At 42.5% G+C, this 23561-nt stretch overlaps 3 protein-coding genes and 1 pseudogene across 3 annotated transcripts; 1 reads left to right on the forward strand and 3 right to left on the reverse strand.

The window, feature by feature from the left end:
- LOC104945251 (soluble calcium-activated nucleotidase 1-like) overlaps positions 1-1821 on the reverse strand; it is a 7727-nt pseudogene extending 5906 nt beyond the window's left edge.
- Positions 1822-4746: 2925 nt separating this feature from the next.
- Positions 4747-8573, reverse strand: syngr2a (synaptogyrin 2a). The gene is made up of 4 exons (XM_010770883.1): positions 8364-8573; positions 6861-7098; positions 6229-6368; positions 4747-6090 (listed from the first exon to the last, which is right to left on the reverse strand). Exons 1-4 carry the CDS (start codon positions 8460-8462, stop codon positions 5890-5892), a joined length of 678 nt encoding a protein of 225 aa, XP_010769185.1. The 5' UTR covers positions 8463-8573; the 3' UTR covers positions 4747-5889.
- Positions 8574-9583: 1010 nt separating this feature from the next.
- Positions 9584-12677, forward strand: LOC104945252 (transmembrane channel-like protein 6). Its single transcript, XM_010770892.1, has 9 exons — positions 9584-9723; positions 10260-10522; positions 10620-10757; positions 10839-10938; positions 11020-11107; positions 11182-11439; positions 11670-11881; positions 11958-12102; positions 12666-12677. Exons 1-9 carry the CDS (start codon positions 9668-9670, stop codon positions 12675-12677), a joined length of 1272 nt encoding a protein of 423 aa, XP_010769194.1. The 5' UTR covers positions 9584-9667.
- Positions 12678-12763: 86 nt separating this feature from the next.
- On the reverse strand, positions 12764-19416 carry LOC104945253 (transmembrane channel-like protein 6). The gene is made up of 8 exons (XM_010770893.1): positions 19270-19416; positions 18440-18583; positions 17140-17294; positions 14964-15039; positions 14736-14869; positions 13903-14079; positions 13713-13791; positions 12764-13279 (listed from the first exon to the last, which is right to left on the reverse strand). The coding sequence occupies exons 1-8, from the start codon at positions 19414-19416 to the stop codon at positions 13199-13201; spliced, it is 993 nt and encodes a 330-aa protein (XP_010769195.1). The 3' UTR covers positions 12764-13198.
- Positions 19417-23561: the final 4145 nt, after the last annotated feature.

Below are 23561 nucleotides of genomic sequence, written 5' to 3' on the forward strand. Positions count from 1 at the left end.
AGCTAGGAAAAGGAGTCTTTTTTATTATGGTCCTTGGTCTTGGAATGACCTTCAATCACGCCTCAAACTGACGGCACTTGTCCCAATAGCCTCTTTTAAATGGAAGTTGTCTGAGGTCCTTACCACCAGCTGCTCTTGCAGTGTTATGTGTAACCTTGCTGCCTTCTTGGCCAGGTCAGCATTGTAAATGAGATTGTTATCTCAATGCTTTTTATCTGGTTAAACAAAGGTTGAATAAAATAAAATTGTATGATACCTACATGAGCAAAAAAATAATAGATATCTGTAAAACTATTTTCCACAGTTGTAACAAACCATCAGTGACTAAAGAAAACATACTAATAATTGATCTGAAGACCAAACATTTTTTTTTCAAACCTCACCTCTGGCTGAGCCTACAACGAGACATGTCCATGATTCATCAATCTAATCTACTCACATACTTTCCATAAGAAGAATCCTTTGCTCGTTTGACAATCAAATCCTTAATTCCAGAGAAATCCTTCTATATTTTAAACTCTGGTAAGATAAATGATATATCTGGTGAGAGCTCACACAAATGAGTGTATGCCGGGTTAAACATTACACAAGAAGCAGGAAGCAGCACAGTTTATGTTAATATCAGGTGGCCACTGGCCACTTGGGGGATGTGTTAACGTGGAGAAGGGGAGGAGCCTCAGTGAATATAAAAGGGAAGCGGCTGTGAACAGGTACATCAGGATTTACACAATAAACCAGCAGATGTCACACATACCACTTTCCCAAGCACTTAAAACGTTATTTACTAACCATTATGACAAGCAATAACTTATCCAAGTAGTCTTTCAAGGAAACATCTCTAATAATGCCACAACTCTTTCTGTTTTACATCTTAGACACGTGAAAATAAAGCATAGAGGAGAAACTAAAAAGACATGAAAGACACATTAAGAAAATGTGATGTTTCTAGTTTGTTTTACATTACATATAATGAGTGGCAAAGCAAGAAGAGTAGAGATGAATGATCCAGGAAGATCTAAGGGACTATTTTCATGCTGTCCGTGATTAGTTGATTAATGAAGAAGAATCAATCCAAAGATAAACATCTTCAAATAATAGTGAATTGAAGTAGTGCTGCTTAGTTTTCTTTCTTCTTTTGATAAAAGTTTAAGTTGAGAAGTAGTGCTGATACTTAGGTTTGCACCTGAACGTGGATAAAATACATTTTGTGACATTACAGAGGTAGAGCAAACTGTATTTCATACACTGATATTTGCTTAAACTCCCAACAGACCAGTGTGACGTGTCTCGGGGGTCCCCACCAGGAATAGTAAAATACAGAATGTGTATAATTAATCCCAAACAAATTCCAGGGTCCTCTTAACTCGACCTCAGGAGCTTTGCACTCCTGTGGCCTAAACATGGCTGCGTTTCTTCGAAAGGAGCACGGGAGGTGAAAGACCCTTTCATAAAAGGGGCCTCCCGAGCCAAACAGCAGCCCATTATAGCAGCGACATCAGGCCTCGCACTCTGAGGCAAGAAACTATCCTATCTGAAATACTCCCAGAAATAACCTTGACTGAAACAAATTCATTAAAGGCTTACCCCTCCGTCTCCTGCTGCTTGAAAGCCGACCCTGAGTCATTAGGATTACTTCTCTCTCCTTAAAGCAGACCTCCACAATCGGTCTTGTGCTCTTTCTGATCACTGATTATTTGCAGTTCAACCATGACTAAGGATTGTTACCATGCTGGTGGACTTTAGCTGGACCTGGATTATGCTCCAGTCCAAAAGGGGCAAACCTTTCAGGGCGCCAACACAATACATGAAGTTATCATTCATCGTAGCCGACAAAGGGCCAGGTACCAGAGGTTAGAAAAACCTTTCTTAACAGCACAATAACTTTATCTGCAAAAAAGGTGGAAAGCTTTGACCCTTGCAGACTGAATAGAAGTTTCCTAAAAAAAAAACTGCGGTCACTACGAGAGCTTGAATGCAACATCTGTGAAGCAATAAGTACTGTGTGAGCACTGTGATTGCACACAGGGCCCTAAACTTAGTTTTAGATGTAAAATGTGTGTAACTACTCCTAGGCTTAATGGAAAATAAATAAGAAGTTTAAAAGTCAACAGAAATGTTGAATGTTGCACAGTTAAAGGAAGGACGCAATACAAAATGTAGGGTTAGGAGATGTGACAACATACACAACATGACACATTAGAAATGAATCAACTCAGAGATGTTGCCAAACAGTTTGTTCTGAGGAAGCCGTCCATTTAATAATGAATAGATACATATTTATTTAACTGGATAAACCAGAAGAACCTGGCGACTTCATCAGCAGTGACAGTGCAAACACCTAAAGATATAGTAGCAGTTGGATGTTTTTGGGGCCATTTTTTGCTTGAAAATAGAGCTAGACAGATGACTTGGTTGCTTTTCAATGATTGTGAAACCAACCCAATATTTTCCGATTATTTTGGTTACATTTATAGGATAATGAAAACAATCAGTAGTTGCAGTTATTCTTAAAATGTTTTAAAGTAAATGATTATCAAAAGGGATGCCAGTTAATCTTATTTTGATCAATTTATTGATTAATAAAATAATGTTTCAGCTCTATTTAAGTATACATTTTTGAACATGTCTGAGCTTATCAAAGTTGTTCTAATAGTCATTTTGCACAATAGCATGACATCATGTAAAACACAGAAGAGCTGTCATAGTATGCACAAGTACTGTCCCAATACATAATCAATTGTAAAACAGGTGGTTCCTTGATGTAAAAATGTGAGTCTCTCTGCTTTGTGCTGCCCAAAAGGATGACATCTGGGGAGGTGGGCTTCAAAGGGAACAGATCAAGGACACAGAGAGAATATGTGAGGCCCATAAAAGTTCACTTATTGCTGTAGGGCAGATTCCCAATCCTCTGGATGTCAAGGCGCCCCCAAACAGATGTGCATTAGGGTAACACGTTGATTTTATGTTGCATTTATACATTCAGAAGCATCTGAATAATAAAGGTAACCACAATAGTCGTATTTAAGTATTTCTTATTTGGTTTTGAGACACCAGAGTCCCTAGGTGGCCCTGGGACCCTGCTATCAGCATGCCTTTACTTCACAAACCACTCAAGTTCAGTGCAAAGTAGTCTAAATACAAGATCAACAGTTTGTAAGTAGAGTTATGTTGTTAAGGGATGCAGCAGGTTTTCTCCCTCCTCTCCCTCACACAGCAACTTCTTATCTGTGTGTGTGTGTGTGTGTGTGTGTGTGTGTGTGTGTGTGTGTGTGTGTGTTTGTTATCAGCTCATGACCCTGTCCTGCCAGCAGCGCAGAGGTTAACACAGATGCCATCACAAATGGCTGCGTTCAGAGAACCCCCCCCCCCTCATGTATTCTACTCACCGCGGGTGTTAGATGTTCAGCTCGCAGTCCGCCGGTGGTTGCAGCTCAGATGTCATTATTCTAAGTCTTTTTTCCTCGGCTGCCTTTTCCTCATTCCTCCGTGTCCCGTTTATCCGACAGCCGTTCATTACTTCCTGTATGCACTGATGACGACGACAGCGTGCACTGCATGCGCGCGGTGGGTGGAAGAGGGTTTGTCAAGCGGTGGCTTCACGTGCTGTTGGAAATTTGAGAACCACGCGTCGTCAACTTAATCCTTTGAAAAGAAAATATGTGCAAATGGACATACTACACAGAGGTGGGAGAAGTACTCAGATCTTGTACTTGAGTGAAATTAGACGTACCAGAGTGTAGGAGTACTCCGTTTAAAGTACAAGTCCTGCATTCAAAATGTTACTCAAGCAAAAGTAGAAAAGTATGAGCATCAAAAGTACCAAAAGTAAAAGCACTCATTATGCAGATTGGTCCAATTCACAATAATATATAATCTATGTTTTGATTATTATTATTGATGCATTAAAGTGTTATCAAAGCTGGTAGTTTTAATTACTTTGTATACTGCAGGGTAGATTGTGAATTTACTCCAGGTGTAACTAAAGTCTTATTAAAGTGTTGATTATTTCACATAATGTATGCAAATCTGTAAAGTAACTAAAGGTAAATTAAATGAATGTAGTGGACTACACAGTGTACCTCTAAATTGTAGTGGAGTACAAAGTAGCACAACATTGAAATACTCAAGTAAAGTACAAGTATCTCAACATTGTACTTAAGTATGCTACAGTACTTGAATAAATGTACTTAGTTACTTCCCACCTCTGATATTACAGCTGTAAGGATTTGACTGAGACAGTTTCAATTATCAAATTGTTCCATCACTAACCGAGTTATGCCGGAAAAACCAGTATCTGGTTTCCACAATACATCAAAAATAACTTACACATCTTTTTTTTCCAATCGTTAAACAAAGGTTTGACAATATTTGGTGTTATAAGAAACATTGATTCAGGTTCTTCACATATTCTCTTAGTACAGTGTCTTGGCTTACTTATTTAAATAAAATGTGTTTTCTTTATTTCCAATCACAGATCTTCCTATGAATCTTTTTGAAGTCCCGCCTTACACTTTGAAAATCATATGGTTATATATAATGTGAGAATACACCTTTTTTGTTTTTAACTTTCTTTTGAAACACATAATACCTTTTACTCTTTACATTGTTATAGGCACTGCACACTGTCCAGTTCCTCCACATTCTCGAACACTATCACTATTCAAATATTTGCCCAAGGAGCACAGCCCTACACAGAATCCGGGTCTTTCTCAAGAAGAGGACATAAATTAAGAGCTGACGCAGAGGTTCAAAGCAAAAACTTTTTTTATTCTGCGTGTGATACAGAATTCTGTATAAAGGCACTTTAACAGGGAAGTATTGTAAAGCCGTGAGCACAACAGTGAAACTGCAACACATGCAAAGGCACAACTGCAGTTTAGAAAAAGCAAGAGGAAAAGTGATTAAAAAAAAGAATGGTCTGATTGTCATGTTCTCTGATTGAAAAGATTAAATTAGATAATAAATATATCAAATAAGCAAAACATCACTGAATTCCTGAAACCACATTTTGGCTAAACATTTGTGAAAGGGTTTTCTTTTAAACTGTAAGTGAACTCAAGAAAGGCACATTACACTTCTAGAGATAGCTGATGCAATTCAATGTATTGGCAACTTTTAAATATAAACAAAACACCCTTATACTAATACTAAATAGTAATTGTGGCAGAATTAACATTAAAATGAACAATCTAAGATCAAAAATGAGCAATCAACTGTCTAACAGAAGTGATTTTCAGTGCATAAAAGCCATTTTACAGTGGTTGATTTTTAAGAAAGGAAAAAAACATGACTACACTAGTTACAGAGTTTTCCTTGCACCCATTGATTTAGTAACATGGGCTTGTTTTGAGGTCAAAGATCAATATGTACAAAAGTGTTACACTAATCTACTGTTGTTGAACTTGTGTACATGAAGAAAATATATATTCTAATCAGTAACATATTCATTAAACTAAAAAACGATATTGTCAATCTCAAAAATGCAAAGACAATTTCCCGGCAACAGAGTCAATCGTAACCTGTTGGCTAATTATTGCTTTGACACTTTGCACTCATAAAGCTAAGCAAAAGAGGGCACTGTCCAAACTGTGGTTGGTTTGGTACGAAGACAACAACCGCACTATCACTCTCTCTTGCCAAAACATTCTCTTATAAAAAAAAAAGTACTATAATTCCACCTGCTCTGTGTGGCACAAACCCCACCACACATGTTACAACAATGAGATTAACTAAAAAAACACTTCAGTGCACCCAAACATGTGCAAACAAGTTCTGCAGGGAAGTGGGAGTGCAGAGAACAGTCTGAGTTGTAAATGAAACCAGTGGCACACATGTTTATTTAAAAAGCAAACTCTCCTGTTCTGATTCATGCGTTTGAGTCTCAGTCCTTCAGTAGGTTGGAGGTTGGTACTCCCCCGGCTGCTCCTGGTTGTTGGAGAAAGGCGCCTGCTGGTAGCCCGTGGGGCCGCTGCTGGCGTACGGAGACGGCGGGTATGGAGTACTTTGGTCATTGGCTGGGTCTCTGTACTCCTGCTCAAACTCATTGACACCTTGGCGATACCTTTCAAGCGCAAAGTAGCACAAGAGACCCTGTTGGGAGAAGTTAAGAGTTAGTAAAGGGAGCTTTTACACTACTCTCTGGCACATTTTCCTCCAGCTGAGTGGTGTGTTATTATAGGATTTTGTCAGTCAAAGGCTGGTCACACTCGGAGGGGATGAAAGGCTCACCCAGGAGATGATGGAGAAGAAGGAGAAGCTCACGATGGCCCGGGCGGCGTCCCCAGCAACAGCCTCAGTGGAGTCGAGGGTTTTAGACCACTGGTTGGCCAGGACGCAGAAGCAGATGAACCATAGGAACGCCCAAACCCCTGTAGAAAGGATGAAAATGTTTTTTGGCAACCTGAATGGTTTCTTCCCTCCCCCCCCCCCCCCTCACTGACGCTTTACCTCAGCCACAATGCAGACTCTATCCATTACATTAATACACAATATCAATGTCAATATCTGTTTTTGTTTTGTTTTGTCTATTACTGCCGATTTGTATTCCATATTTTATACCATTCAAATGCAAATACTGTCATATTTGACTATTTTTAAAAATATTTCTCTAGTTCTCTACCTGTGTTTTTAATTCTTGTTTTACTTTTATGTATGCACCACGACACCAAGTCAAATTCCTCGCACGTGTGAACCTACCTGGTAATAAACCTGTTTCTGATTCTGATGAAAGCAGAGAAATAAATAGTCAGGATTAGGAGGAAATATAAAACTGAATTAACCTCAATTAGGCTGCACTTCCTGTTTTTAGCCATGGTTCCTGTATTGTGTGAAAGCAGTCTAGAGAGAAACATGACTCTCACCTGAGAAGACCAGATCTCCTAAAACAATGACTTTTCTCTCTTTGGCGTTGCTTATTTGTGGGAAGTAGGCGTCCACTATGAGGAAGAAGACACAAGCCATGAAAGCCAGGACTCCGATGCCCACGCCGTAGCTGCAGGCGCTGTCGTGCGCATTGAATATGCATTTGGCATTTTCCTCCACTGTTTGGTTGATGTAGCCTTCTGCTGTGATGGTTGCAAAGACCACGATGGAGAATAACTGCAAAGAAGAGACACACAGGGTTAAAGCTAGGAGCCGGGGGGGGGTGTGAAATATGCACGTTCAAGTGAAGCAGCCGTGTGACTCATCACATGATGCCCATTACAAGAAAGAATTCACCATCAAAAGTTATTATATAACATCTGTTAAACCAGTTCAGATAAGGAGGAGGCGTATTCTATTTTAAACATTAAACATGGCATAAGAAAATGTAACATATCTTTTGAAAGTGATCCTTGTTTAGCAACCATTTAGTTTAATAAGTAATAGTTAAACAAATAAGATAAACGCTCGTTTCAAGATTCTCATGCTTTTTCTATGTTTAATAATTGCTGAGATCTCTTATAAATTGGACTATTTGTCAGACAAAACAAGATATTTCAAAAAGTCAACAGTACTGATCATACATTGTACCAGTTTTTCAACTAATTAAAAAAATCTTACTGATGATGTTTATGACCCTTGTTTGCCTTAGGACCCCCCTGTCCTACCCCTCTGAGAGATCTTTAACTGATTTTCTTCTGTCTTTTGCACTAATCTAGAGTCAACACAAGGGTGGCAATGCCTTTGCTGTCAGGGAAAATTGAATTTGCCTATTTACTCAAAAAGACAAGGGCAGCAAACTTTGCATCTTCTTTAAAAACCTCTATAAAGTGTATTTTTAGTAATGCATTTACATTGTTGTCACTTGTCGTCTGTTGCCTGTTGTCTTGTTGTAAAGCACAAGTGTAGTAAAGAGTGTGATGTAAATAAAAAGTATTATTATTACAACATGGCTAAGATTTTAATCGACCTATGAAGTTTTACGGATATAAAAACTACTCTGCAGGGCAACTGATGACGCTGTACAAGTTTAAATCCATGATCTCACACTGAAAAACACGCCCGAAAAAAAGGAGCCACATCCTCTGTGGGTTTAATCTCAACCATGTCCACTTTTCAGAGCAGAATAAGCAACACAAATGCACACCAATCGTCCATCATCACGTGGAAAACACACAGTTATTGTGGTGAGACAGCACTGGACATGCTAGCTAACATTAGCTTATGTCAACAAGTGGTGCAGAAAATCATCAATTGTGTTACTTTCTCTAACTATTATTTATGATTTAAGCAAAAAGCCCACTTCATATCCACTGTTAGCAGCTTGTAAGGCTAACACGAAGCATTTTGTTTTGATTGTGTCGACCCTGGCAGCCCACATCTGTTACATTGACGTGACAGCTGGCTAACTTTGATGCTAACTTTTCCGTGGAGTCACTCACCCAGCTCAGGCATCGCAATATGGTTTGAGGCTGTTTTACAAAATGTACTACATCAAAAGCACCGCCAGCCAACGACGCCCCGTAAGCACTGCTCTGCATTTTTTTTCCAACAAAAAGTATCCTTCAAGCGATAAAAAAAGACGAGCTGGAAGGTGTTCCTGTCAAAGTTAGGGCAGTTTCGTTTTGTGAGAACAGCTTCCTGAAAACTTTTCAAACACCGCCCCTGCTCTGATGTGTTCAAGTGCTCCTCGTAAACAGCAGCTTCAGAGTGGAGGTATAATTACTGTACGGTCTTGATTTTCGTGGTGTTTCAACTTGAATTATTTGGTGAAAAATAACCTTAAAAGTGTCTATGTAACCCGAGGGGGAATTAGTTTATAATATACAAATGGGACGATGCATGAGGGTACTCGAGATAAAACATGCCGAGTAGGTTGCAGAGCCTCTTATTTTACAGGGCGCAAAGTTAAACATCACTGGAATGGCCCCAAAAATGCAACAGCAAAGGCAGATAGGCTTACTATGAAAATGAGTGCTATGTTAATAGTATTCATACTCACTGCATATGAATAAATAATAATATAATCTAAATATTAAGTGTTAATGCACTGCAATGTATTTCAATTAAAGCAGGTGTGGGTGCATTCTCCTACTATGATGACAGACATTTTTACATCATAAAGTTGGGCTCTCAGAATAAAAAAGTAATTGAGTTTATTCCAATACTTTGGAGTGTTTGACCAATGTAATGTAGCGTTGCAGTTTCTCAGTGTATCCATTGGATGGCAGTATACACCCATGATTCCAACACACTCAGGTCAAACATCAACCCCACAATACCAATCCAAATTGTTCCAATTATAATTGGATAAATAGGGAAGTTTTAATAAGCGTTTTTGATACCTGCTCAATTATGTCTTTTATATTTCGTTTTCTCAGTGTTTCATCAATATCTATTGTTTAAATTATTATTTTCTTTGTGACTTGTGTTTCGAAAAGGCACTTAAAAAATAAAAGGTAATTATTTACTCTTTTTGTATGTACTATTTCCCTATGAACCCTGTACATGGCGTGTCAGAGACGCTTGATTGATTGCACTTCATCAGGTTCAGACAGATACACTTTGCACCAAATGTAAATTAGGCACAGCTGTGCTGAGAGAGAGAAAGAGAGAGGAAGTCTGTATCATGTGTTTTGACGTGTTGGGTGTGTCTAGAATAGAGTGCAACACTGCTCTGTGGTCGTCTCTGTAACTGAGGGTGAAGACTCGATGCTGGTAGCTGCAACAGCGATCATCAAGGACCATGGCATACAGTGTGAACATTAGTCAAACAGATTCTGATTCTGAGTCTGACTTTGAGTAAGTCCTCTTTTAAGCCTTAATTTCAGAATTGCTTTGCTTTGCGATTATTGGCTGTATCTGAAATGTCCTCTGCATCTTTTTGCTATATCAGGTTGATCAACTTTGTTTTTTATTTTTGTCTTAAGAAGCACACAAAGCTGTTACCTTAACACATTAATGGAAGTCTTAGTGTCCTTCATTAAATTGTTTTACTTTTAAAGTATATTTAGTTTGATTTTCCTCAATGTTAGTGCGTTGAGAATTGCTCTAAAGTTTTAGATGACAACATGTTCAGTTCCTCATTGGCCCAGCTTTCAGTGCCTTTAGGTTTGAAGCATCTTTGCATGCACTCAGTGATATATTTGAGGCTTTTTGCTCTTAATCTAGCACTTGAAAGTTTTCAGTATCTTCCCAGCAAGATGTAGAAAAATTGTTTAGCAAAATGAAGAATCTCTACATGGTAATTCCGGGTAAAAAATATGCATTTCAGATGCAACGTGTCTTATACTGTATACATGTTTCTGTAATGAAGGTCATTATTTCCTCTCCCTCAGGGACATGGGAGGAAGCAAACCCGGTCAAGGCACTTTCCGGTTTATAAGAGAGCCTGCTGCCAGCACCCAGAGGTGTCCTGAGTCCTTAGAGATGGATGATTTTAGGGAATGCAAAGGTGCAAATAGAGAAGATCTTCCATTCACTGCAAGCGGCCACATGAGAGACGAGACACTTGACACAGGGCAGAGGAAGTCTCTGTTGAGGCATCACCGTTCAGCTGCTACTTTAAAGGTGCTCTCCTCGATGCCCAGTCGCACTGCTGGTGAGATGTAATCTTCTTCCAGTGTCTTATTGTGGGTTGACAATATTCATATACACACGTGAAGTCGTGAACCATTGATTGCTTCTTGTCCACACAGGGATAAATGCAGTTATTCCCAAGTATGCGAGAGACTCATCTCAGCAACCTCAGACTTCCTCCCATGATTCTTCTCACCACTCCAAACCAATCCAGGCTGACTTTGTTCAGGAACAAATGGAGGAAATAAGTGCTGAAGGTGAACAAAAACCAAACTGACAGCCAGCGTTGGCTGTAGCAACTCTGAAACTTCAATAACTTTCTTACTTTTGGGTTACAGAAAAGCAGTTGGTGTCCAACCTCAGATGCCTCTCAGTGAGCGAGGCCATGCGAAAGCTGCGAGCCACGCCGCTCAGCTTGGCAGATAAGATGAGAGTCAGGTACATGTGGCACTGAGAACTGTCAACTGTCTTCAAATGAAGCCACTGTGATAACTCTTTCTCCTTTTTTTTTTAAATCAGGCGACTTGCTTTCAGGGACATAGATGAGAGTTCATTCATCAGCAGGAATAGTGCATGCTACAGGCGTCTAGGCGTGTACATTTCAAGGGTGAGTGCAAACTTAAATAAAACCACTTTTATTTGTGTGTATCAGTCCTTCACTTTACTTTTTTCTCCCCTCAGACTTGGAGTCACTGCCTGTTCAGCTGCCTCTCCGTCCTCACCTACCTCCAGCTGTGGCATTCACCGATGAAGATACTTAGCGGACGTTTTGGAACCGGGGTGCTATCCTACTTCCTGTTTCTCCGGACCCTCCTGCTCTTTAACCTCTTCCTCTTCACTATCAATGGCCTGTTCCTGGTCTTTCCACAAGCAGTCAACCCTCCTCCTCATGACCCTCATTCCAACAATTTCACTGGCCTTGAGTTGCTCACAGGCACGGTAGGATACATCAAAGTCAACTTTATTGTCAATCTTTCAGTTTGTGTGTACAGACAGAGAGATCGAAATACTGTTTCCCACAATCCCGAATACAAAACATTAAATAAATAGCAGTAGGAGTGGAATGGGTTAGGGGTCAAAGACCATGGTGAACAGGTGAGATTTTAATGGTGACTTGAAGATGTCCAGGGAAGCATCTCTTGAATGAATTCACCTTTTTTTGTTGGCAGGGTTACCTCTCTCAGAGTGTGATGTTTTACGGCTTCTACACCAACACTACCCTCACAACGTGCCGGGCTGCTAACTCCAATGCAACTAACACAGCTAATCTGCCAATCTGTGACCCCCACCAGCCCCACATGGTGCCATACAGCATACCTGCAGCATATTTACTTACCATCGCCATCGCCTTCTTCATTATCTGCATCATCCTTGTGTACAGGTTGGGCTACAAGAGAGTTACTTTTATCTCATTTACTCTGTGGTGTGTATTTTACGGCTGTGTTGTTCTCTTGCAGCATGTCCAAGTCCTTCGGGAGAAGTTTTCAAGTCCTCAAGTCCAACAGCAATCTGGCAGGAAACATTTTCTGTATCTGGGACTTTAAAGTCAGCAAGAACACATCTGTCAGACTGCAATCTGAGAAAATCAGCACTCAGCTCAAAGTAAGAAACAATTTATATGAAATAAGCAGAGGTGGGAGAAGTACTCTGATCTTGTACTTGAGTAGAAGTACCAGAGTGTGATACTCTGTTACAAGTAAAACTCCTGCATTCAAAATGTTACTCAAGTAAAAGTTGTATCACACTCTGGTACTTCTACTCAAGTACAAGATCAGAGTACTTCTCCNTCGCGTCGGGCCGAACCACGCCCCTTAGCTGTGATATAATGAGCACCACGGCCTGTCGTGAGCTATTGCTTAAATATATAATTGTTCAAACTCAAACTAGCAATTAAAGCTAGCTTAAATGGTTTGCTTCTTTCTAGATATACTGTATGTACGTTTTATTGAATAAACAAACATACTCTACAAAAGCAATTAACAGTGGTTGACATATTACTGTAGCCTATAGCTTTCATTTTTGACTACATCTCCCTGTTTAAAACACCAGATGAATCACTTTTTGTTACCAAAGCATTAGTCGCGTAAAGTTCATAGATCACTATTCCGATTGTTTTATTCTCCGCATACATTTACATAATATGTTGAATGTGTGTTTTGTTTTAGAAAATCTGTTAAATACTAGAATAAAAATGGTGATTTGGAATGATCAGATATTTTAAAATAAAAGGATAATTGCTATATCAAAGTCGCCAAAAAACATATCAAGATGTGTTCAAATTTATTTATTTTCATACAACATATTCAAGATCATTATGCATAAACTTCAACAGAATCTAACATAAAAGTATGTTTTGACATATATTATGCTAAATATCATATATAGTGCTAACAGCCGGTGTTAGTTCATGTTCTTCTATTAACCACTGCAAACATTGTGGAATATATTTGAAAATAGCACACATATTACTGGTTTGGCTTTTACTTGTGTTCTCATTGCTTGTACTTGAGTTTGCTTAACACCAGTGAGTTCATTTATTTCAAGTGGTACAGAATGGTGTAAATGTTTAGAAGTAAGAAAGTGGTCGCACAACTTCCTTTCCAGCTTGAACGTGAGGTCAGTAAAAGCAAAAAAAAAGCGTGCGAACCAGAACATGTTACGACCACTAGGAGGAAATACAGCATTGCGAATACCTTCCTTATCGGTTAGGGGAAACCAGATTACTCCGTTCATAAAGGGCTTGCAAATTGGTGATGAGGAACTTTTTGTCTTTGCCTTCCTGCACACAAGAAAATAAAGAAGATATATTCAGAACAAGATTAAAATACTCTATATGTATCTTTGATTCTAAGGCATGTAAGATAATGTCTAAAATACTATACAGTATGATGGATTTCCATGAAGTTTGGTAGAGTCATTCATTGTGCCTAGATGCATAGATGAATAGTACCGACTTTGCTCATTGAACTTAATTCTTAGTCTTGAATACAACATGGTCCATGCAGAAAAACATTCCCAAAGGAGAATGGATGATTTATACCAGATGTAGAACCATAATCAGGTCTTTATTGAAATGTGATCTATTGACATTCACATCAGCTTCAGTTGTAAGTTGTCTTATTAGCATTTTAATATGCTGGTAAACATCAGCATGTTAGTATTGTCATTGTTTGTGTGTTAGCATGGTAGTACTTTAGTTTGATTATGCATACATTTTCAATTTGCTTTTGTAACTGACTGACGATCCTCCTTTGGCCATCGACAACTTGACTGTGAACGTATATCATTATTCTGAAAAAAAAATGACATCAGAGGAGATTATCATTATTCAGACAAGTTTGCAGCAAATGATTTGAGAGGGCATGACACATGAAATATTGACATCATCTTGTCACCACTTACAGAAAGACTCCATTGACGAGGAACAAGAACAGTGGGTGCTCCACCAGTAAGTCGTAGGCCTTGCTGAGCCAGAACAGGAACGTGTTGGAGCTCTCCAGCTGCTGGACCCACAGCTTGCCCGATTGAAACATTGTGGTGAGATTCCTGAAAGGGCCACACTCTGTCGAGGGTTTAATCCTGTTGGCATCACACATGGATTCTTAATATATAGTGCAGTTTGCAAGTATGTGGACAATAACACATCTCCATTTTGTTTAGGTTTCAAACTCAAGCACATTGGATGTAAAAAAGGTGTAATATTTAACATTTGCACATTAAAATGTCCTGTGGACTACAATTTACATATTTTTGTCTACTGAAATTTTACCAGATGATTCCAACAATTCTCAAAACCTGGATAAACCTGTAGTTTTATATTAAGGTAACAGTTTATTCATGTTTACAATAAATCCACATTTTATCCAGTTTAAAAAAAACAACCTTTTTCTTATTGACTGTTTTAAACAGAATGAAGGATTTTAGCCACCATACTATATTATCCGGATATTACTAATAATCACTGAATTTCAACTTGGTACTACTTTTAGTGTTATTATCTTTTACATTACCGAGCACATTTCTTTTGGAGAGGAACAACGGACGCCACCAAACTCATTGTTTTGTTATTGTGTTTGGACTAATGCTGGATAAGGATTTATTTTTTACCGTCATTATGTTCAAAGCCTGTTCAAAAACATGCATCCTTGAGGTCGGGTAATTCACACATGCCTTTCAGGAGGCAAACTGCTTGAGCATCACAGTCAATTAGAGTGTGGACATTGTGTTACACTCACATCCAAATTGTATAAGTGACAGACACAGCAGCGCCGAGATATGAGGGGAAGAACAAAAGAGAAACAAACAGTGTTGTCATCTGACTGGCTCTCCAGGGCTGTTTTGATGCCTGACAGTTAAGCAATAAACTGCTCTGGGGAAGAAACCAGAAGAAGAATGTTTAGTTTGACATGCAAATCCATATCTGTATGACATGTACTGTATGAAATTACACCTGCTATACAAACCTTCTTCATGTAAAATAGCACAAAGAGTTTTAGGATCTGTACTGCAGGAAGCAGTGGAGCAAACAGCACCCCAAGCCTGGGAGAAATAAAGACCATTCATTTTTAATCAATATTGTTTTGGTTAAGTAGAGTGGGGCAAAAAAGTATTTAGTCAGCCACCAATTGTGCAAGTTCTCCCACTTAAAAAGGAGAGGCCTGTAATTTTCATCCTAGGTATACCTCAACTATGAGAGACAAAATGAAGAAAGAAAAAAATAAATAAATAAATAAATAAATCCAGAAAATCACATTGTCTGATTTTTAAAGAATTTATTTGCAAATTATGGTGGAAAATAAGTATTTGGTCACCTACAAACAAACACGATTTCTGGCTCTCACAGACCTGTAACTTCTTCTTTAAGAGCCTCCTCTGTCCTCCACTTGTTAACTGTATTAATGGCACCTGTTTGAACTCGTTATCAGTATAAAAGACACCTGTCCACAACCTCAAACAGTCACACTCCAAACTCCACTATGGCCAAGACCAAAGAGCTGTCAAAGGACACCAGAAACAAAATTGTTGACCTGCACCAGACTGGGAAGACTGAATCTGCAATAGGTAAGCAGCTTGGTGTGAAGAAATCAACTGTGAGAGCAATTATTAGAAAATGGAAGACATACAAGACCACTAATAATCTCCCTCGATCTGGGGCTCCACGCAAGATCTCACCCCGTGGGGTCAAAATGATCACAAGAACGGTGAGCAAAAATCCCAGAANATCCCACGCTGTCAGTGTCCACTATGTCTAAGCCAGCTTCCCTTGACGTCACACAGATCTCGCGAGCAGTTGCGATATTTTGCGAGACTTCGTGAGCTCAGTAATGGCCGCCATATCAGAAGCCAAAACAATGTTTTTCGTCTTTTCTCAGCGCAAATTTCTCGATCTATGGAAGGTTTTAGATGGTTTAGAACACAAAGGAGAATATACGTAAGTACCGGTTCCTGACGTTCCGGTTTTAACCGGACTTGAACCGAAACTTTTTACAAGTCCAGTACCGGTTCGGCGTACCGGTACGCAGCACTAATCACGGCCTGAAGTGAGCTATTGCTTTTATAAAACGGTTACCAAGTGTGGCAATATGAAAGAAAAATACAGACTCTAATTTAAATAGTTTTTATTAGTAAATTATGATGTTCAAAATAAAATAGTCCCTCCGTTGCCTTCTGCACAAAACATAGTGCGACGTGGTTGCTATGCAACAACACTAACAGCTGGCGAACATATTAGACAGAGAGCGTTGATCCATTAATTGGCTGTTTATTTACATTAATGTGTGTTGCCGTTTATTGTGCACCCACTGAAAAACTGTCCAGCATCAGTACAGTAGCATGGCTTACGAGGTGACTTGTATAGGTTGAGGTGGTTCTAGGCTGTTGCTTGGCGTGGCGAGAATATTGCTCCACTTTCTCCGGTCCCCGAGATTGGGCTTCCAGTAGCTCTGGAGAGAGCTTTCGCACCTGTGGCCACTAACGGTCATAATTTCTCTGCTTTGTTTCAAGACCCGCATCAGAAAGCTTTTGAACGGTGGTACTTTTCCAGTTGGTCTACCTGCTCTTCACGTAGCTCTGCATGCCGTTGTTTAGGTGCTTTTTTTTTCTTCTGGAGATAGGCACTGCTAAATCCACTCCTCCATAGTAATACCCCCCCGGAGGTCGAAGTTAATCTTAAATGTTTCCATCTTATGCTTTGTAAATACAAATTTACAAAGCATAAGATGGAAACATTTAAGATTAACTTCGACCTCCGGGGGGGTATTACTATGGAGGAGTGGATTTAGCAGTGCCTATCTCCAGAAGAANATTCTCACAGTAAAAACCAACGGGTTGAGGATTCAAGCTGAATTGAAAGCTCCAGATTGAAAAAGACTAGTAAATGATGTAGTGCTCTTTTTAACTTACATTTTTTTTTTAAACACACATTGAAGAGAACATTTAGTAGACATACTCAAGCAGTTTTGAGCACTGTGTAACACATGTATTTATCAGTAAATACCAAAACTGTTTCATGCTTGTCCTATGTTTTTACAAGCATTACGTTGGTTCCAAATGCATGTGAATTATCTCTTAAAATGTGTCTTGTCATATGTAGGCCTATTGTTAATTGTGTATTTGTTTTTCCACAGTTCTCCTTCTCACCTGAAGATGGAGACATAGACGCATACGCTGGGTGAGTCGTAATTCTCTACCCAAGTGCACAGGTTGAAGAGACCGGGCAGTAAGAGGTTAATGGCCGACACCACTGCAGGCAGCACCAGCTCCGTGTCTTTGAAGGGACTCTGAGTGATACAAGCCTGTGAAAGAATGGATAAATAACAGTGAGAGCTTTGGACAAACACATGGGCAGAGACTCAGAAATCCTTTATCCGTCCTGCAACGGGGACATTTACATGATTACAACAGCAGACAGATAAAGTGAGGGGAAACAAATTAAATGGCTATGCATGCACACGTTATTAATAACACTATAAGTAAAACACAAAAACTAAATAGCAGATATGTACACCATGGTAAAAGAAAGAAAAGCAGCAGTGTAGGCCTATTTGTTTTTAAGAAAAGTGACCATGAATTAAAGAGTTAGCTGGTACTGTATGCCAATTGTAAATAAACAGATAAATAAATAAATGTGAATTTTTCAACCTGCAGGACGAAAATATGTTTATGAAAACCTTTTTTTTAAATCTGTATTCATATATGAATCACTTCATACTGTTTGATTTGTTTGCCGTTATTGAATAATAAAAAATCATCCCTGCATTGTTTTTGCATTCACAAGTTAAGTGGTGCAATTTGAGAATGTATTGCCCCAGTCTTCTCTGATGTTACACTGCAACCTGCCTGTGTGACACAAAGTCCAATCATACACAGTCCTGCAAGGCATAATGATATAGCTCCCCAACTGCTTCACTGTTTGTAAAAGTAAATAAATAGTATTTACATTTAAAGAATGTGTGCTCTGTGTTCGCTACATTTCCAGCCCCCACCCCTGTCTAACAGTACAGAAAGGCTTTAGTGTGTTTTGTGTCTGGCTTTGAGGGCAAATGTTGCAATGCATATTATTAGCACATTAAAATCATAAGAAACCATGCGTGAAAAATAAAACTGCAGTTTGTCCTTTTTGATAACATGATGTCAGTGAAATACAACTTGTAATATTTCCCTCAGTATTTTGCCAGTTGATCAAAGTCAAACTGTTTTTTGGGAACCACTATTTTAGACAATCTCTTTCTCATCAGTGCAGTTTTTGGTGATGACAGAGACATTGCAGTTTTATTGAACACCAGCAAAGAAAATGTGTTAACTCTCTACCAGGAAAGCAAAAGGAGAAGTAAATAAGACTGCATGAGAAGGTGCTTTTTCATCAGAGTTAATTTTGTCATAGTTGTGAGAGAATGCTAGACGGGCACGCACAAGCACTTATTTGAACGTGTTCTCTAACCTCTGATAGGTAGTGGACTGCCATGGCGCTCACGACAATGCTGATAAGACATAAAACCCATGCCAGCACGTGCACCATGAGGCGGCAGAGACGCTGCCTGTAGCTCTTTGCATCCTCTCCACTGGTCAGCTCAGACATCAGCTCCTGTTGGAAAAGCAGGAGTTTGTAAGGTCCGGATATCAACGTTTAAAAGATCTTCACCATCTGTTAAAACCTGGAGGAGCTCTGCTGACGATTGTATTTAGAACAGGTTATTTATTTAAAACATGCCTTCATTAGAAGTTGGCCCTTGAGGTGTCATATTGAGTGTGACAAAATTACCCGAAACTTCCTGTGTGTATGCAAAAACTGAGATGGTGTGACTGAGAATGTGAAATGGAACTCTACCATGTCAATTATAATCAAAAAACATATTATTTTGAAATAGACCAATTTACATAATAAGTAATTTTACTTTTGGTACTTTAAGTATATTTAGACGCTAATACATTTGAACTTTTACTTGAGTAACATTTTGAATGCAGGAGTTTTACTTGTAACAGAGTATTACACTCTGGTACTTCTACTCAAGTACAAGATCAGACGTCAAACAACGCACTGCTACTGTTCTCCTGTACGTCAACATACCTTTGTGGTCGTTGTCTTTTACCAATTGAGAGATGGTCCTTTCGTTTTTCCTCTTCATTTATTCTCGACGCTACCTACCTTCCACGAAAAGCTAGTTCTCAGCATTAAAAAGTATCAACCACTCTTCTACGATCTGCCCGTGGCGTGTGTCGTGAGATAAACTTGCCAGAGAATTGGACGACTATCCATCACCTGGACGGTACCGCGAGTGCTGTTACACGTATTCTGCTATTTTGGGTACCGGTCTGCACGTGGTACGTCCGCCGTCTTGCGCGGACCACCGAGGAAACGTAGGAGAGGTGACCCAGTCGAGTCTGTAGTCGAGGACAACCCTTTTCGTCCTCAAACATTTCCGGGCCTACTAGTTGCAAATTTTCCTAGAAGTGGTAGACATCTTTGGAGAGACCTCCCGAGACTGACTGCTAAATAAATCTTGTCCATAATAAGATTTTGTACCGGAGCTAATCTCTCACCGGGACTCCACAAGTCATAACCTCACACTGTTTGCAATGCGGCTTTGAAGCGACAACACATACGTTTTTGACTCTACCACACTGGACTCTTACACTTTTACCCTTCGGAGAATGGTCAGTTAATATGTTAGTTTTTTTTGTATCAAAAACTTTATCTCGCTTGAAATGGTATGTATTCAATCCAAATGAGGAGAACCGATGGACATGTCTCACTATAATCTGCGCACTATGATGGCAGAACGTTGACACAATGACACCTCCTTGGTAAAACTTACGTCCTCAAAATCGAACATTCGTCTCCCTAATGTGAGACCATGAAGATGAGATTCATGTTCTAGTCCCTCATGAAGAGGTGGACGAGAATAAAGTATAATTTAACAAAGAAGTGAAACTCGACTCCGACGAAAGCCGTCTAACGTCAGACTGTCTACACAAGACCGACTGAAATTCTCACGGGTCTATCCGTCTTTTACAGACGGTCCTACGAGAACGCATGAACCTCCTGAACTTTTGACGAGGGCTTCCTCGACACCTGTACGCGACGCTTCTCTTGTTGTGTGTTCGGCATTTTATGCTGTGGTGTCTCGATTTACTCTATTTTCATTGATGAGACATCCGGTTCTGCGACATGTGTTCCTACTACGTGCTATTACATTACTTCCGCCTACCGTACCATTCATTTAATAGCGTCGCCCATACGACATACCGGTGGTACACCCGACCACTCCCAGTGTCTACCGTCTAATCGACAGCAATCACACTGTAACGCTCAATCCCGTCCGGGCGTGCGCGCCGCACACGCGCTCCCAGCTCACCAAGACCTCACAACATCTTCGGCTGTTTTCGTGAGCTGTGAGGGACTCTCTACTTCGCCATTGGGACCGCACGAGTTGTTTTTGTTCGCACTTAAGTAAGTTCTCTACGAGGGCACTGTAGACAGCTTCCAGTGGTAATTTATCCAGTGGACGAAGTGGGCTACCAGACAACTGGGTTGGGCCTAACGCCGGGTTGAGCGATGACGGATACAGTAAATCCGTCCAAAACCGCATAAGCCCTACGCCCTTCGTCCATAGAGCTCGAAGAGCACACGCACATCGTCGTGGTTTGCTTTCTAACTGTTATTTCGGGAGCCCGAGCAAAACCCATAGGATGGCACGGATCGCCCGCGCGGACTCGGTTCGAGTTCCGGCACGTTCTAACACCGAAAGGCGCCGCCCCCCCCGCCCGCCCCCCCCCGCCCCCCGGCCCGCTCGCGCCCACCAACCTCTACTCCGTACTCCTCTCTCCCAACTGGCGAACCTCCTCTCTTCTGCGTCCTTGTCCCGGTGACCTATCCACGACCGACTTCTCCTTTCTCAATTCGTCGTCCTCCAGGGCCCTTTGTCTTCTTCAATTCCTATGTGCAGAGCAAGGTTTTGCAGGCGATTCATAGCAAGTCCGGCGCGCAGCACCCTACGGGTGGTCGACCTCCATGCCCTCCTAGCAACTAACTACCGTCGCCCAAAGTACTGTCCGTGGCACTGACACGGTCTCACAGACTCCCCTCTTTTTTCCGAACTTCACCTTCTTTTTCCCCATTCGACTTCCTCCACCTCGTGTGTCGTTTATTTCACCAAACTAAATTCAAGCAACGTGAGTGGGACCTTACATGGCGCGGATCTCGCGGGCCCCCCGGCGCCGCCCCCGCGCGCCACCATCGTACGTGGATGAAAGGACGACTCTTACTTGAGACGTAGATACAGCCCGACTTTCGTTCCAGCCGGACTAAACAATCTTTTATCTTTCTTCTCTTTTTCTTTCCGTCTTTCTCAATAGTGTCACCGAAGTAGCCGCTCAAGAGCGCGTCACGGGGTGTCAAATGGCGGACTGGGTAGAAATGAGACGGTTCGCGCGCAGGACTCGCCCCGCCGGGCGGCGGCGTCCGAAAACGCCCTACCCGGCCGCGAGAGACTCCTCGTAGACTCCAACTGTCGGTTGGTTGACGCACAGCCCATGGGTTCGTTCATTGTTCTCAACATAAACTTCAAGTCTCGACGATGTCGGGTTGACCGACAGCTCCACAAACAAAAACACAGTGGGCAAGTCGGTGACCGGCGCCGCCTAACGAGCTAACAACCGGCCCCGGCCCCGCCGCCCCTTGTTCGTCAGTCGGACCTAACAAACCTCCCTCTCATTAGTCCCTCCTACAGACCTCACCAACAACTCTCTCACGAAGAGCGCTCCATGCAACCCCCACCACTCTCCTCTGACCGTAACCCCCGCGCCCCCCACACTAGGCGCCCACCTGCTCTCCTCTCCGTCCTCCACTCCCGCTCCTACCAAGTGCTGGAAGTGCCCCCCTCTCTTTCATAGCCGCGCCCGCGCCGCGCGCGAGCCGCCGGCCCCCCTCTCCCCTCTCCGCCTCCCCCTCCTCTGCTCGTCGCAACTCTCGCACCCCACTCCCTCGCTCCCCACGACCGCACAGGTGTCGCCCCCCCACCCCCCCTCCTCTTCGCTCTTCTCGCCCCCTCCTCGCGCTCCGCGCCGTTGGCGGGCGGACGAGCTACTCCCGCGCGTCGGTCGCGGTTTCGGCGCGGCGGGCGGCGAGCGTGCGCTGTGGGGGCGTCCTTTCTGGCGCGCGACGCGCGGCGTGCGGGTGCGCACTTGGCCCGGTTGTGGCGGTGGTGCGGTCCCACCAGGCCGAGAGCGGCGGAGCGAGGGCGAGGGCGCGGAGAGGCGTCTACGGGGAGTCACTCGCTCGGTACGCCTGTTTCGGTGGGGGTCGGGCGCGTATTCTGACGCTCTCCGTCTGTCGCAGCGCGCGTGACGCCGAGGGGGACAGAAGTTGGACGTGCGCCGTGAGGGCGGGTGGAGTGGCGTGACCGCCGTGCTGTTAATCTACCTCTGCAAGTAAGTAGTCGTCCTTATCGACGCTACGATGTCCGCAGATCGCCATGTAAGTTCCACTCACGTTTGAATTTATTTTGTGACAAATAAACACACATAGTCAGGAAAGTGAATTGAAAAAAGCAGCGCAGTCTGAACCGTCAGTGACGGCAGTCGACGGAGAGGCAGGAGTGGTGGAGGTGCGACACCGTAGGTGGCTACTTCGTGATGAATCGCCTGCAAAACCTTGGCCCCCGATACGATGAGTACAAAGAGGCCTGGGAGCGAGAAGATTGGAGCAAGGAGAAGGGTGTGTTCGGACAAGACCAGAAAGGTTGCTCGTCCGCTTGCCGCAGGAGGAGTACTCGCGGCGCGCGTAAGGTTACGTTACACAGTGACGGCCCTCACGCAAGCCGTCCGTGGCTATCCCTCCGCGCTCTCTCGTCTCGCCCTCAGTAGAAGTCAAACCACATGTCTGTCCTCGCCTCTCACGCCCTCTATCTCCCAAGGGCTCCGTATAGCGCGCCTCTCTGTCTTTGTATTTCGTAATTTATCGTCACCCTCACTTACCCAATCCCCAGCTTTCTGGCTACACCTTCGTCACTCTCCACTTCTGCTCTCCGCTCCCTCGTCGACGCAGCCCCTCTACTTCCGTCGGCCCACCGTCCTGGCGCGCGTCCTCACCCTCCACCTGCCGCTGCGCTCTCGTCGACTGCCGCGTCGCTCTCGCGCGCCGCGACTGAGGTCTCGCTTTCGATTGTCCGTCCGCTCTCCGGCTCAGCCCGCGCGCGCGTCGGCTCGGGTGCTACCGGTATGTCGTATCGGCGTCCGCCTATTCAGACCTCGCCGCGCGTCACGCCGGCTCGCCGCCAGCCCCTCTCTCCGCCGCTAGTAGCTCGTCCAACCCGCTCGTTCTCACTCACATGCTCACGAGTCCCCTGCAGCCACCTGCCGACCCCGCCGCACGTCCGTCCCGCTCTCCGCGCGCTCCTCTCAACACGTTCCGCGTTCAGCCGCTCTTCTCGCTTCCGCCCGCTCCTTTCTCGCCTCCAGCCCTGACCTTCCTCGTTCCTCCTCGCTCGGTCTCGACGTTAGACTCCTTTTAGTCGTGAGTCGGTTTCTTCTTCTGTTAAATATACTTTCATTCTGTCTCCCCC

Source organism: Notothenia coriiceps, unplaced genomic scaffold, assembly GCF_000735185.1.
Source record: "Notothenia coriiceps isolate Sejong01 unplaced genomic scaffold, NC01 NC01_scaffold00009305, whole genome shotgun sequence".
In the NCBI taxonomy this organism is placed as follows: Eukaryota; Metazoa; Chordata; class Actinopteri; order Perciformes; family Nototheniidae; genus Notothenia; species Notothenia coriiceps.